The 16485-nt window shown below is 41.2% G+C and overlaps 1 protein-coding gene across 1 annotated transcript; it reads right to left on the reverse strand.

Annotated features, from left to right (window-relative positions):
* Window positions 1-31: 31 nt before the first annotated feature.
* LOC139783287 (CLIP-associating protein 2-like) lies at window positions 32-12434 on the reverse strand (the record flags this gene model as incomplete). The annotated part of the gene is given in 28 exon segments (XM_071722444.1): window positions 32-4484; window positions 4569-4751; window positions 4753-4776; window positions 4850-4890; window positions 4893-5062; window positions 5140-5299; window positions 5385-5514; window positions 5594-5732; window positions 5829-6016; window positions 6102-6307; window positions 6310-6404; window positions 6512-6785; window positions 6788-6842; window positions 7079-7144; window positions 7832-8063; window positions 8139-8319; window positions 8403-8498; window positions 8614-8730; window positions 8941-9066; window positions 9240-9430; window positions 9529-9782; window positions 9982-10218; window positions 10311-10468; window positions 10981-11058; window positions 11749-11772; window positions 11775-11832; window positions 11919-11950; window positions 12292-12434. Coding segments are annotated over 28 exon segments (3865 nt in total), but the record flags the coding sequence as incomplete, so codon positions are not given.
* Between the last annotated feature and the right edge of the window lie 4051 nt (window positions 12435-16485).

Raw genomic sequence — 16485 nt, forward strand, 5'->3', positions numbered from 1 at the left:
AAAAAATGCGGGATTTATTAAAAAGACCGGGTTGGGACCAAACGTTTATTTTCTCAGGAGACTTTTGCAACATCCTGGTGGGTCTCGAGTGAAACGAGCGAGCGAACAATGACAGAAATTGCTATTGCAATTGCCAAACTCAGCTACATATTTAATGCGATCTTCATACTGAAGAAAGAAGGAAAGACGACAACTCGCGAACGAAAATGCGGGGAGCAGTAATGGCCGGCGTCTCGTAGCAATGCTTTATTATGTCAAGTTGGCAATTACAATAACAATTATACAGTGTATAATATCGTCGCGACGGTGGCTTATTATTCAGATTTATCGGCGTGAAAAAATCTCGATAGAGCTTCTCCTCTTCGCGTTTTATTCATTATTTTATTCCTTCTCTCGGGCATCTCGTCTCTGCGTCGAGGCTGCGTCGAGCCGGATCCGCGGACTGAGCGCGGTTCGTTCGCGCTCGTTTGCTTCGGACCCGGCTTACGTTCCTCGGTATAATCACGCGCGTATTATTTTCTACGGGAGGGAAATGAGCGCGAGAAGCGACACGACGATGGAGAACAGCGTTGATCTCGAGAATCCGCTATGCTCATCGCACTCTTTTTTTTTTAAATATGTCAAATATGAACTTAATCGACCGTGTAAAATTTTCATGGCAACGAAAAATAATTAGCACAATATACGCTCTTTCTTTCATAAATAATCACTACTTCCACGTACTTCCTCAGGGAATCAAGCTCTTCAAATTGAGCTTTCTCCGCCACGCCGTCGAAGCATTTCAGGTCTAAGGTATCATATTATAATGACTTCTCGAATTTCAGAAACAAGCGTCGCATAGCGAATCGCGCGAGTCGCGCCGTTGGTCGACCATCGCGCACGCACGTGGGATTCTTTTTTCGATAGTTAAATTGCGGAGGATAAATTAACGCGCCGATCGAAGCGGACGAACGAAACCACGATTTGTCGGATGCAAAAGAAAAAAAAGAAGAGACGCGGTAGCGGTACACGTGGAGCGGGGGGCGGGGGGGGGGGGCGACACGACAGAAACGCTTAACGACGAAATTTATTATGCGCGAGCGGACAGTTAACAGCGGATGTTAACAAACATTAAAATGATAACGCAAGAGGCTTACATCCTACGGCTCTCCGTGGGCGACCGAACGATCCGGCTCGCGTTCGCGCGAGGAGAAAAGGAAGGAGGGGCTGCTCGCCGAGGATCGTTCGTGACGCTCACCGCCCAAATCCTCATGTATATCACACACGCATCGAGTTACAGTTACAACGCAAGTCGAGTATCGGTATAATATTAATAATAATAATAATAACGCTCGTAAAACTTAACAGAACAAGCGAATCGATAAACACGATCACCACGCAGAGTCTGGCTGTGAGAGAGAGCCTCGTTATCCTCAGCACGACCAACGCTGCTGGCAGTGACGACGAGCTACCTAATCCGTATATCAATTATTATATTTTACGTATAATATAATTACACGTTCTACGCATTATATATCGCATAATATGTATATATATACACACAACCGGTACACGTCACACAGGCCATGCCCTAAAATCGGCGTGAAGTCAAATGGATCGCCGGGCGAAGTCTTTCGACATCGAAAACTCGAGTTCAGCGCAAGAAGGCAACATTCGCAGGATGCATATCAAGTATATACGTCGCATGCATGCATATATATATATATATATATATATATATATATATATGTATGTATGTATGTATGTATGTATGTATGTATATTTAAGATAAATCTTGCGAATCAACGATTTGCTCGATTCTTGCGGTAAACCCTTTAATTTCATACACTTAATTTTGCAGAGGGCCTGTTACTCAACGGCGCATTTGGATCTTCAGCGGATTTAAAAAAAGCGCAGAATTATTAAATCCCTCAATCGGAACGCTGCGCGGTATATCGATCACTTAAATGCGCAACGAGGATCCGTCTCGTCTCTTCCTATCGAAAAAACCATTATTAAACCATTATTTCTCGACAATAATTTGACAATTCAGCATTTTGAACAAAGTGTCGCACAAGCGCAGAGTAATACACGCGTGTGGAATAAATATCTATTCGTAAATGTACTTTCGAGATTCTATTCGGAGCGCAGAATGGGAAAAATATCGAGTCTAGAATTTCTCTATGCTACGAGAATAATCGATAAGATCTTTTTCATCTTCTTTTTTTTTCTTTATCGCGAAGTAGGGTTCATTTTATACGACGTCGGCAACAGTCGAAGACCTCGTGCGTATCTTTCTCCTCTATAATCTCGACTGTGCTACCCGCGAAATTGTTCCTAGGTGAATGCTGAAAGACTATTCAATCAAATCCCGTCGCGTCGACGCCGAAGGCACCAAGTAAAAGAAATACAATCTGTCTCGTGTTTTCTCTTTCAAATTTACCCCTCATTCTATTCGTTTCAGGTATTTTGCATTTTCTTTGGCACTATTTGGCCGTATTGTATTCGTAGACGTTTACCGCGTCGTCACGCTAAATTATCGAGGTATTATCAGACATTTGCATTTTATCGCAAGTGACTCCACGTTTCTCTACCTGTTTAAGTCCGGTATATTTATTTTCACGTCCGTTTCCAAAAAAAATTTTTTTTTTTTTATATTTCGTAATATTTTAATGATCCGCCTTGACAAATTCATAATAAAATTAGATTTATTATCCTTATATCGTATCTCGACTAAATATATATAGTAAGAAAAGGACAAAAGGGGTGATCTACATTGTAGAATATATAACATATAATTTTTTTTCTTATACAGTAAACAGAAACGACAATGGCACAAAGTGTTACTAAACTCGTTAAGTTAGCGTTTGATTTAGTGTTCATTTAATTATTGGCAACGTGATGAATAGTTTAAGTGTTAACGTTAATCTCGAGCAGATCAATTTACTAACCACTGCTACTTTATTTATGCTTGCTTCTTAAACACGCGCTAATCTCTCAGCCACGCAAATCTCTCATTCTCTCACATTAAAATCGCGCTTTTCTCTTTCTCTCTCTCTCTCACACATATGCTTTTTATATGTATGTATTATTTCTGTGTCTATGCATGGTTCGTCAAAAAGACTCGACTATTCCGTTTGTGTCTTTTACGTCATTGTGCGTCCTTGGGAATCTGACTAGCACGTAGATCTCAAACGAATAAATTATACACTTTCCACTTTTCCTTTATCACGTATCGTTGCTGTGAGGTGCGTCACGACGTATCGCCGGACGTGCGATTACGCGTCAACGCTAGACGTAGATTCGGTACTAAATGTAAACAAGCATATATATTTAACGTCTGCTGATTAATCCGCATGATTAGTGTTCGACCGTGCACTATGAGAAATATTGAACTCATTGTCGACAGACAGTAATGTTGCATCGTGTTCCCCTCAGTTTACCATTTGTCTCGCTAAATTTTCTCATGACGATGGAAGGTTTGAAAAACCGGGAGGAAAAACATGTTTCAATCCCGTTGCTTGCGAAAATGGAAATAAAAGCTTGGCCATGCCTGTATCAACAGAAATACTGTACTTCCCGAATACTGTAGCTCCGCACCATAAAACACGACATAGCTCGCATAAATCATCATCGTATGTACAGTATCGTGGTAAGAAAAATAAAAAAGCGATTAGCAAATTTGAACGAATCGAGAAGCCGTTCACTTCGCAAACGAAAATGTAATATTATAAATAATTTCCACAGAGTAAACCTCGAGTGAGCGTATTATGGAACGATATTTTTTGAGAACGTATCTGCTAACCGAAGTTATTGCGTGACACGCTCACTTAAATGTACTTATACAATAAATCGTACAATTCAGCTGTTTCATACTCGTAAAGGACGAAAGAAATCGGTGAACCGCGTGTTACGAATTCTTTTTGCACAAGCTTTACTTTCTTAATAAGAATTAACCAACATGTATAAGACGCCCTTAATCTTCTATAAACAAATTCGATAAACGTAACATCAGACCGATTATCGTTACGCTGATTCCGCACACATTACCATCTCAGACAGCGATTCGCACGCCGTCGCGAAGTGACGCACACACACACATACATACACACATATACACACATCAGTCTCTATCGTATCAAAACTTCCGAGTCATATTGTTAAAACCGTCGTTACGTCGACCATCATGACGGATCGGACTTACTGAGGAAGCTAACAAGCATTCGCTCATGCCGCGCGCTGAAACGGGCGAATCTCTTAAGTATTGCGACCCTGAGAGTCGTGGTATTGGATGTTAGTTAATTCTTGCTGTTGCTACGTGGACTCGCGGGTTGACTATTCGCCTGTTGCTGTGCGCGCTGTATGTAGATGTTCAGCAGTTTAAGCTTACTGGAATACAGGCAGCTCAGATGCGGCTTTAGAGCCTCCTCGCCAACAGCAACGTGGATCGCCACCATGCAGAAAACCGCGCTCTTGCGAACCGCACTCTCGGCGTCGTCGTAAGCCTACAAAGAAAAATCCAATATAATCAGTATATAGTGCAAACATTTATATAACGCAAAGTACAAGTTTTGCAGAAGTTTACTCACCTTAATAAGGCCAGGCATAACCTTGGCAAGGTGAGGTTCGATAGCTTCGCGACCCCAATGCTCCACCACCTTGTGCAACATTTTTATCGCGCCCATATTCAACGGATACGATTCCGTAGCGATTATAGTGGCGACCAAATGGATAATTTGTTCCGGCTTCAAAACCATCGCCATCGTCGCCGCGCCACTTCTCCGCGTTCCAATGGACCTGTTATGAACGGCGCCATAATATATAACGCTGCTAATTGTTAATTAAAAAATTAAACGGAATCAATACTCACTGGAGATCTACCGCCGCTACCGCTGGAAGAATCGACCTTTGATCGTCCGATTTGTAGGCGTAGATAACTTTCAGTACTAATAACTCATTGTAAGAGGAAAAGCTTTCTATCAGATCGGAGCATTTAAGCATATCGATTAACGTTTGCAGTACTTCTACTTGTACCACTTTGCCATCATTGGATAAGCTGTCTAACAAAACTTTGAGCACTTTTCTGAAATATTAGAAAATTGTTAAATTATCAAGATTAAATCGCCATGTAAGATACGCCAGAGTTCCATCGTGACATACTTGAAATTTCGTTTAATATATGAGGAATCGCCTTCGCGAACATATAATTGAAATTCTTGCAACGATGACACTTTTTCCGCAGTTTGCGCCACTTTTGATTGCAGAGTTTTAACCGTATTGTCTACGATTTCTGGTCTGTTTGTCGAATCTGGTGATGATCCTGAATACGAAATAACATTAGATATTTCGGTTTTATTATGTGCAGATCTTTCTGCACATAACAATTAAAAAAATTAAGCACATACCGTGCGTTTTGTAACCATTATTCTCTTGAGGTAGAATCAAGTCACCGGCAATTGTGTCGGATCCGTTCACCGTTATGTTACTAACAGATCGTCCTCGTTGCGTCGGTGAGGAAACGGACGAAGATCGACCCTGAAAACAATAATTAGGATAACCTCAGATCTTTGTGGTTCGTTTTTGTTTTGTCATGCTATTATCTTATTAAGCTTACAGAATTGGATAACGTAAGACCTTCCATTCTCTCTTCTACATCCGCCATATTGCTGATACCGCTGTCTTTGCTGGTAGTGGCTCTTTCCAAACGTTCAAAGCCATAATTTTGGATTTCGGCAGTCGTGCGCCGCAGAGATCTAGAAGGAGAACTTTAAAAGATTAAGATGTTTCGAAATTATAAAGCGTCTAGACTTAGTATTGCAAATTTAACATGTCAAACGTTGTCCACGTACTTGTATACTTCTTCCAAATTCTCGTCCCCTCCATCGATTTCAGTCTTCGCGTCTGCTTTAACGTCATTTTTCGCTTTTGTTCGAGCGGGTGAGCTCTGCGCTCTGGGCGGTGGTGTACCGGGTGATGCCGGATTACTAGAAGCGGACGATTTCCTCAGGTGGTTCTGCACCAGAGGCCAGGCCGTTTCCTAAAGGAAGAAAAACAATGATTCAGCACGAGAATGAGAGAAGAAACGCTGATGAGTAAACCAATGCTCAGTTTATTCCACGCACTTGATAGTATTTTGGTAACTCGGAAAGTATCATAGTAACTTGAGGCGGATTGAGATTGTAAAGTGATATCACAGCGTTCTGCGCGTGCCTCCTCACGTCGTGGCTTTTACCGTCATTCGACCAGTCGAGCAGCCGTGCAAGTGCTGTCGCTGCAGAACTGCCCAGCGCGGACGGTTCTGCCGTTTCAGCGATCTGCGTGATAAAGTCAATGCTGCTACTTTCACGCGAGAATTTGGTGTTTGTGTTGGATCTGTCAGATACCTCATCACAGCCGGTAGAAGCTGTTGGCCCGGGAAACAGTCTCTGGACAATCATTACATATACATATATGTGGAAAATTCAATAGTCGCAATAAACTCGATGATACAGACGATACAGTATTAGCGCATAAAACTCATATAAATCCTCACCTCACAACGTCAAGCGTTTTGTGAATTTTTGTTTGTATAGATCCCAATAGGTCGGTACCCAATTTATTAAGAAGCCTCGCACACAAAACGTATAGCCAGTCGCCAAGACCTTCGTTGTGAGTAATAATTAGTTCATTCAACGTGTCCAAAAACAAACTGAACACCTTGGTATGAGAATCCATGAACATTTTTGTAAAAATATCCGTCACTCTACGCAAATCTGTTGGTGTCAAAGTATTTCCGCTGCTCAAATAATGTTGTAAACCCACTAAGCTTCCTTTCTGTCTCCCCAATGTTTGTGAGCACAGTTTTCAATAATCTCTTTGATGTCCTGTAAAATGAGAAAAAATTGTTGCTTGTTTCTTTAAAATTTTAACGTTAATACATAATTGTATCCTAAAAAATTGATGTAAAAAATAAGTAACATAAAAAGAAAAATGTTCACAAAATAAGTCCTTTCCTTTTTTAATATCAACATATCAATTGCTGCACTAATTGATTTAAAGATATCTATTAAGTCAGTTTTACTTGAATGTGCAGAAATGAAAAGAAAGGAATTTAACAAACCTTCGGGATAGACTGATCCCATAGATCACGATATAGTCTCGGTTGAGAGCCACTCCATGAGAACGACTAATGGGTAGATGGGCGATGGAGAGATGTGGAGAACAGAACGGCGTGTCGCGTTAGTCCAAACCAAACAAATACGCCGCAACAAAACCAAAAGTAAAAACCAGACATGCATTAGCTACATTATCATACAGTGCTAAAAGCTTTATGCATTATAGAAGTATTCTCGTTTTCTTCATTTAAGGAAAACCTGATTCACGTAAATAATGAAATAGTAAAATAAATTTATTTTATATCTTGACAAAAATTCTCTATTAAATTGTAAAACAGGAATATTCATTTGTAAAATCTGCATATTAATTTTTGCATGCTGTTAAAATTGAAATAAAATTAAGTTGTAAAAGTGTAGAAGTAAAAATTAAAATAAAATCTATTGTGTATAAGCGTTAACCAATCAATTATAAAAAGCGGTGGATCTATTATCTTATCAAAACGTGTGTAAATTTGCAATATTAATGTAGCATGACATATGAGAAAATGTGTGAAAATGTTCGTCAATTTCTTCTTCGTAAACGCGTGTGTGCTAGCTTACAAGAAAAAATTAATTTAACAATAAACATATGTAACTTCGATTCTATAATGTGATATATGTCCATTTTTTGATCAAAGTAACAAAAATCAAATACTGAAGCCAACGAGAGTGCGTCACTTTCTTATTTTTTTGATTTGCTAATAAAAACTTGCACTTACATCACTAGCTCGTCTAAAACCGTCCATGCTTCTTTCCGAGCATATGCTGCTGTTTTCGCTGTCGTCACTGTGATCCCCTTTGTTGCCCGGTATTCTGGTGTAGTTATCGATACTATCGAAAGTCAGGGCGTCCGCTAAAGCGGACTCCGCTTCGCGCGACTTCTGCAGCATCTTCTGCGCCATAACTGGCGGCCTAGTGCTGTCTGTCGGCGACATGTGTAGGTTCCTCCCTCTATCAATTTAAATAATTCGTATTATAATTACATGAATTCACAGTATTTGCAATAAACGAAATTATTGTACTTACCTCAGTTTGCTCGCGAAACTCCTGTCCATTCCGAATCTCTGTGGACTGGGCTCGCGACTATTACTTGTGCTGCTAATGGCGTGTCCGGATAATCGCCTTGGTCTGCCTATCAGTGATTCGCCTTCGCGATTATACGTGGCGTAACTTAATCTGGACGACGGGGAACCCGATCTACTACTAGCTGTTGTAAAAAAAAAAGAATTCGTTAAAGATTCACCGTTGCACGTCTCTCTTTTTTCTTTCACAGAAAATTACAAAACGTACGTTGAGATTGTGAAACTCCCGACACTCTTGTCCTCGTCCTTGCTATTCTTTCTGGGCTAGCAACCGCATTGGGATCCGGAGATTTACTAGGACGAGCTGATTCAATATAAAATACAGTATTCATTACATATGCATCGATAAAGAGTTATTCACAGTGTGTGCTCAATTTTATCTTCTGATTTCATGGTGAATTTAATAAGATATTACTTACGAAGTGCTGCTGCTGCTTTCTGTCTGCTCATATTCGCGTACATCAATCTCGCTTTCGCTCTCTGAGCAGCTTGTAAATCAATCGCGCTGGTGGATCTAACTCCTGGTGTACCTCGATCTGCAGAAATACAAGACAAATTAATTCTGCGGAGTATCAGCATTACGTTTACATCAACTTCTACTTTACAACTTCTGTGCAAGATTAAAAAAAAAACAGAAAATCAACGTAAGACAACAGTTCCGTTTGTGCATCTTTCTTTGCAGTGTGACGTAACGACATGTACAAAGTGCGATTTATTTCTGAAGAAAATGACGATAGAACAATTACAGTGACTGTCTGTTGGTCTTTGTAGTATCGGGATACCAGATTGACGATAAGACCGAGGCAAGGACGGAGTACGTCTGAGCGGACCGTGCGGTTGACCCGTGGTCTGATGCAAATTTTCCGTACTACCTTCATATGTTTAATGTAAAGAAGAGAAGAAGTCGCAAAGCAGCATGAAAACAGAGTGACAAGTCCTTTATATTAGGGGATCGCAGCACGAGTAACATTAATATATTCAATCGCAACGTAATCCGTTTTAATGGAGCGTTTTATCGAGGTAATAAACAAGCGGAAGTCCTTACCTGCCGCGCTCATCACAGGTCTGGCTGTACGTGGACTAACGCTTGACGATCTCGCACTAGCCACGACATTTAAGCTGTTACTACTGCCGCTATTGCTGAGAGACATCAAGGAGCGTTTGTATGACGCATCCAAGGTATTAAGTAGTATTTCAGCCTGCTCTGGAAAGTGATTTCTAAGTGCCCAGTATGAGCTATAAAAAGCGATAAAATTATCAACGTTATTAAATTGATCTCGTCGTAAACGAAGGCAGGCATCGTTGGAACTATCCGTCCACAAAAGACTACTTACTTCCTAGCAAAGACTCGCGCTTCCGCGTCGGAATCCGCGATGCCCTTTTTGATCGCGTCCGGCAATATTGTTATGTGCTTCTGCAATATCTGCGTAGGCCAGGTCTGCAGGATTAAAGCCAGATATTCCCAGGACGCCCTGCGAATATCTTTGCTCTTGCTGTTCACGCATGATATAATAATAGGCACATATCGACTGCAGTAGGTATTTTGAAGGATAAACCGAACTGCCACCGCACCGGCTGACGCCACGACCTAGTTACCGTGAAAATGGCAAGTGTAATTAAATTCTTATCTTCTATGGATTACGTAAAAAGTAATGGACACGCGAACGTCGTAAAATTCTACGAGGTATAAGTGTTCGTAGTAAAGATACGTAATTAGACTGAATATAGCGATTTGGACAATAATAGGATCTAAACGTAGCAGAGATCTAGCATTCCGTGAGACTTACCTTGGCACTGTTCTGTATGAGGTTCATTAATGTGAGCAAAACCGCCTCGCCAAAATTGGCGAATTTGTTCTTCAGGCTCTGACTCAGAAAAGCGAGAGTTATACACGCCTCTCGCACTACTTGGGATCTAAGGTCGGTGCAGGCCTGCTCGAATGGTCGCTGTGCGTTCTTTAGGCACTCGTGGAAGTTTTCGTAATTAGTGCCACCCGCGAGTACAATGGCTCTTAACTTTCTCATCTAGGAAAAAAAAATAATAAAAAAATAGAAAGACAATGTATAAAAAATTGTCAGGCCACGAGAAGAAAATCTCGTTTTCTCGCAATACATACGCTATCCATCCTCTGTTTCCAGTCCTTTTTATCGTCACCCACAGTATCCCTGATAACCTTCATCTGTTCTTCGAGATCCTTCGCCGAGAATAGATTGACGGTAGGCACGTCCTCGAACGAAGTAATAAAGCATTCTTCGTCGACGGCTCCGGCTTGCGCTGGACAGGTAATGATAGTTTTCTTTATATTCACTTCAATGCGGATATGTACATGTGCGCTAAAGAATAACAATTGTTTATAAAAACTATACTCTTCATGCTTTACACTTTCAGAAACTATCAGTGAATATGATACTAATTCTAAAAGTTACACAGATTGCTGTGAACAGTGCTCAAGCGATCGCGAAATGCATTACAGATTAACAAAAAATGATGATTGCACGTGATAATAAATAAGCACTGTGTGTAATTACGTGTAAAGTTATAGAGATGAAAAGCGTATGACTGATCAAGAAGCAATAACGCGCAGGGCATTCATTATCCTAATTGGGGAGAAATTGATATAATTTATTGACACTCCGTGTTGCAGAAATTATTGGCATCTAGGGTTCTAAATTATATCAACAGCGCGATTATCTATGCAATTATTTTCTCTCGATCGGAAATATCTCCGGATTTTTTTCAAAATCTTTTCTAGAATAGTAATTGCCAATAGTAGAATTTAGATATACCTGTTGTCGATCTTACTGACAGAGCTCTTTTGATGGTTGTTGCCCTTGGGACCGTGTTGGATGAAATACCAGGAGGAGCTGTTTCATGCAAGCGAACAGTTAGCGTATCCTCGTCATCGAAACGTCAACATAACGTTGACCTTTTGCTGGCGAGTTTCTCTGACAATGTATTGTTAACAAAATGCAGAAGTAAAGCCGCAGTTGCGGTTAAAACTAAGCGTAAGTAAGGATTACGGCATCCCATGTGCGCCTCGTTTGACGAGAGACGGTGCTTCTGTGACGTCGAGTCAATACTGAGTCATATATGACATTCATATACATTTCGGATGGAACATAGAGACACATCTCAGGTAAAAATACACGAGACAATTGCTCACATAAAAAGCTCTGATTTATACGACACAAACTAGCAGTGCTACTATGTATTATCGTTTCATACAAGTGATATCGATGTTTAACATTGACATTCTAGCCAAATATGACACGAATACGTCTACTTTTTATAAATTATAAAAATAACTTGTTCCACGTATTTACATATATTTACATATATTGCTACTTGTCATTTTCGCATCAACAGCTACTAACGAAAAACGATTTTAGAGAACTTGCTTCACTGTTGTTCTACTCTTGCCATATATATCATGCTCAAAATAAATAAAAAAAATAAAAAATTCAGAATATCAGATTGACGATGTAAGTAATAGTAATTAAGTGACATGGTGAGAAGGTGAAATGTGAAATACATTCGGCAATATTTGGATATACCTAAGGCAGAAGATGCCGTTTTAGCGGGCCAAATTGACCTCTTTTCGGGGGCAAGTTCAGCCTCTTAACGGGAGCCGATTTGATCTGCAATAGACATTATTTTTTTCTCTCAAGATGTTATTTCTATTTATAAACATGCAACGAAGCTGTCTTTCGGATTCCACACTTACCGCTCTATCGGTTTCGTCGCTATCTTTGCCAACTGAAACAAAAGAGAAAGAAAATCGTCACAATCGTGATTCACGCACCCTTTCTCGCTACACAGTTCCAAAAATAAATTAAAAGATTTAGAAATTGCACAAACTTGAAAAGAAACATGTTAAATATTAAAAGCAAAATAATAATCTAGAGAAAATAACATTTTACTGTGCCCTACAATTCAGATTCAATCGATATCGTCTGTTTGTAATAAAATGACAATGTAGGTTTTAATAAATAAAAATTATCACTGCTATAAAAAACATCTGTGTATATCATGAATTAATATATTACAACTTTACGTCACAAGATCGTCCCTTCGCGCAGCAGAATTAATTCATATACCTAAATCTGGATACAGCCAAGGCGGCTTGTGGATGTCGCAGTGACATCCTCTCGCCCTTGCACCCGGATGCTTCACTATATTATCCCATTGCAGTATCCACTTGCTGCTCGCGTCCCACAATTTCTTATCGATACTGGGATTTCTTTAATCCCCGATGCAGGCAACGGTGCCCGCACGGTATCAACACGTCGGCGTCGTTCATCGCGATCGATGTGCACGATACTTTAGTCAGCATGGCAAGGATAAATTCCTCCACATGTCGCGGGAGAATTATAACGTTGACATTTCGCCAGCGTCATCGTCATCTTAATAAACCAGTTGCGAGTAAATTTTTTTTCGCCTCTGTCCTCGGTCGCACTATAATTTATTTTTTTTCCTTTTTTTCTCTAGATGCTGAAATATCAAAATAATATCGTCGTAACCGAATTATTAATTTGAAAAAATTTTAATATTTAAAACGCATTTAATAATTTGTGACTTAAAATAACTTTATTATTTCTGTCTAATTCGTCTTTAGAGGAGACTTCATAAATATCCGTCTTTAATCTTAACCAGTACAATGAAAGACAAATAATCAATCGTAAAAGGGAAATCTTAGATGTTACGACGATATTTTTCCGAGGATGCGATAAAGAGCCCGTTTATCATGCGCAATTAGTTGAGTTATCTAAACTGTCATGTACCGATATAGCTAGCGCTTAAATTTATCTCTTTCGATTCGTCGAGGAATTTCCGCGTTAATGAATGTCGCTCGAACTCAAGAAAGTGCAAAAGTCTCGAAATATTGTGGGGAACTCGCGGTACGTGCGAGCGACGTGCGCGCAGTGAAAGTAATCTTCAGTCGTTTTTCTTTTCCCGCGCGAGCCACCTCGCGTCGAATTAATTTCCACATCTTAATTGGATTCCCGCGAGCGTACCTCATTAATTTGCCGCTCCACGCGAGCCACTCATTAGATCGTCTAATCGCGCGTGTCGGATGCGCGGATTTAACGAGAGGGGGATTAACCGATGCTGGATTTTGTTTTACAGACCTATTCGTAATAAAAGACTGACCTGAATGCTTCACTGCCGTTAAATTTCTAATAGTATATTTTAATAATCATAATTAGCGTCATTAAATTTAACTAGGTAGATTTTAAATATTTAAGTGTTTGCGAAATTGCTGTTTATCTATTACATAGAATGAATTTATTTATTTTCCTTCCCGCTTTCTCCAAAATATTGCAATTTATCCTGCAATCTTGCAATTTTTTGAGAGCATCCAATCGATAAAGATCACGAAACTCGTCGACAATATCAAACGACATCGCTTAATAAACCATCCAGGGAAAAATTATTGGAATTATTGTGACGCAAACTGGTAATTTGTGGCAAACGGCGAGTGTAAGCGGCAGTTGGATCACTCTTTATATATCTCTCCCTGTCGGATTTCAAAATTGCCGGCGCGGCGTAACAGTTCCTAATGTTTGCTCTTGCCTTTCTCGCAGGCATCATATTATCTACCTCTCGAGCATTCTTTGCGGTTGTACCATGCACGCGCTCTCGCATTAAAAGGCTTCGTAATATCCAGTTGCGTTCACGGTGGTAAAGATTCCTTCTTCTCTGCAAGGCAGGCTCTCAAGAGTTTGCCGTATTACTCGAGTTTCATTCGTGTCTAAACCGCTATGAGCTTTAATCTCCGTATTACCCCCCACACCTAAAATTTGTTACGTTCGTGACGGTAACATTCTTAATAAACAGATGATGATATAATCCAACTCCTAAAAATTGGAACGGTAACAAAGTGCCTATACCAATTTAAAATCACCGACACGTTGTTAAGAGATATCGCTAATCAAAACTCGCCGTGCGAAGGATGGATGCCGGTTGACTTCTCCACGGAACCAGTTCATGTTCTCCGATAACTACGAATTCGCATACCTGGCATTACCGACAACGACCGATAGTCCAAAACAAAGCGAACTGTTATTACACACGTCGCTAATAATAACACCGGCCGGAATCGAGAATGCGATAGGCAACCGATTCCTCAGCTGTCGGCCGACGCGCGATCGCGACCCATTTATTAATATCTTCGATACCGGCTCCGGTGTTCTCCGGTAACAATACTAACAATGCACGTGCATTCACACGCGCGCGGCGTTACACGTAACGAGATCGGTTAATGGGGAAACCCATTTTCTCACGTTACAGATAGCTCGTCTCGCGAGCCTTTTCCTCTCGAGTTTCCATGTTCCATCGTTCATTCAGATCTCCGCGCGCCCGCGCCGTTCAGATATTCCGTCGAGTTTGCTGGCTGCCGTGTCGGGAAGTTTTGAAGCTGCAGATGTTTGTACGTTTCGACAATCTGGTCTCGAGACTCTCGAGTAAACATGACGGGAAATGTATAGACGCGTAGTACGATCTTACGCTTGGAAAGCGGAAGGAAACAGGCCCGAATTATCGATTCTGACGTACATGAAAGAACTGTTATCGAGGGAACGAAAGCTGCAGAGTGAAACGAGTCAAACTGAAACGACGCGATAACGCATCAAGCCCACTTGCGAGTGAAACGCGCTCCCAATTTTACGTGGAAAACAAACTACGTTTTCGAATAACAAACGCTTAAACAAGAATCACGCCACGCAAAGAGATCTATGTTAGATTACAGGCAACTTTCAGCCTGGCTGAATTTACCGGTCTCCACTCGATTTACCTATCTTGAGAACGTCCATTATTACGGACATTTTTTCGGAACGGAAGAGAAGGAATGAGTGTTTGGCTTACATCAGTTTGTTCCTCAAATTCCTCAAATTATTCGTGCGGAGACGGTCGTGGTTTTGAAGAAAAAAAAAAAAAAAAAAAAAAAAAAAAGAAAGGAATCATCGTGCTTCCCGGAATCGGTTGCGTCACGCGATCGGCCTCTATTACGCGCAAGCCGATTACCGCACACGTGCGCGGGCATTTATCGCCGACATGGATTAGCATTGCCTAGCGGTAGACTAGCGCGGATATCGCGCATAAAAAGGGACACGAGACGTGTATTAAATCACGCAAAAACCCAAGTAGACACCGCCGTTAGAAAGACGCCGGCGAAACTCACGAAAGATCGATGCGCGCGGTTCCGTCGCTAATTACGGCGTGACCGATCGAAGATCTTGATTAAGATCCCCGCTTTATTATCCCGATCCCGAATAAATCGTGACGAGGCCGGTTTGCGCGCGCCCCGGTCCGCCTGGGTCTTCGTTTTACGCCTCGTTATAAGGCGATTTAGCCGAAATAACGTAGAGACGTTTCGGCACTTTGTGCAGTTCCGTCGAATTTCGCGGCGCCGAAATCGCGCAGTTCCAAAAGGTTCCGCATATTTAACAACGGTTATACTAAGGTTCTTCTTCCTTTCAGAAATAAAACGGGCGGGCAATACGTCGAAGGAGAATGCAGAATCTCGTTCTCGCTTTGCGCAATGTCGTTGTAACGGAGAGAAATTAACAGCGCTGAAAGATTGCCGAGTGAGTAACGCGATCTCGCTTTACGCTCGAAGTAAATGGAATAATTAATGAAAATGCCGATGAGGGCGTTCGATTTGATTTCAAAACGCGTCGTTCCTTTCACGCGTGCGAGGAATCGAGAACGAAGTAATGTTCCCCGAAAGAGAAGCGGAGACCGAGCGGCGACGCTCATTGTGTTACATAATTAAGGCTTCTTCTCCATGCCTGCGTAATAAACGTGAATAAGCGTTTTGCATTAACAATCCCCCGTGCAGCAATGCCCGAGCGAATCTAGTTCATCGCACGGCCGGGAAAGTGCATTAATAATCCGATTAGCAGCCTCGGCACTCGGCAGTTTCGCACTCGCCGACGAACGCACTTTTGTTGATTCCCCCGACACAACACACAACCACGTACGGTAAACTCCTTATCTTTCTCAAAGCGGGCCCGAAACGGACACAAATAGAGACGACGACACGGTGCCGCGAGCCTATCGAGCGGGACACAAGTTCGACGACGGTATTATTGAAATTTCGAGATGTGAGGTAAAAAAATCGTGTTTCTAGACATTCGACTTCAATTCTCAGCGGTGTAAGACGAGATTCGAGTCGATCGAGACTTTATTTCCGAGATTCAACGATCCTTCTGAGGATGGGAACTTGTTTACGCGAGTTCGGACATCGATCGTGCCGCGAAACAACGAAGAATTTCGACGTTCGCTGTGAA

The sequence above is a fragment of the Temnothorax nylanderi genome, unplaced genomic scaffold, assembly GCF_030848795.1.
Source record: "Temnothorax nylanderi isolate EJ_2023f unplaced genomic scaffold, tnyl_v1.0 TNYL_tig0485_pilon, whole genome shotgun sequence".
Classification (NCBI taxonomy): Eukaryota; Metazoa; Arthropoda; class Insecta; order Hymenoptera; family Formicidae; genus Temnothorax; species Temnothorax nylanderi.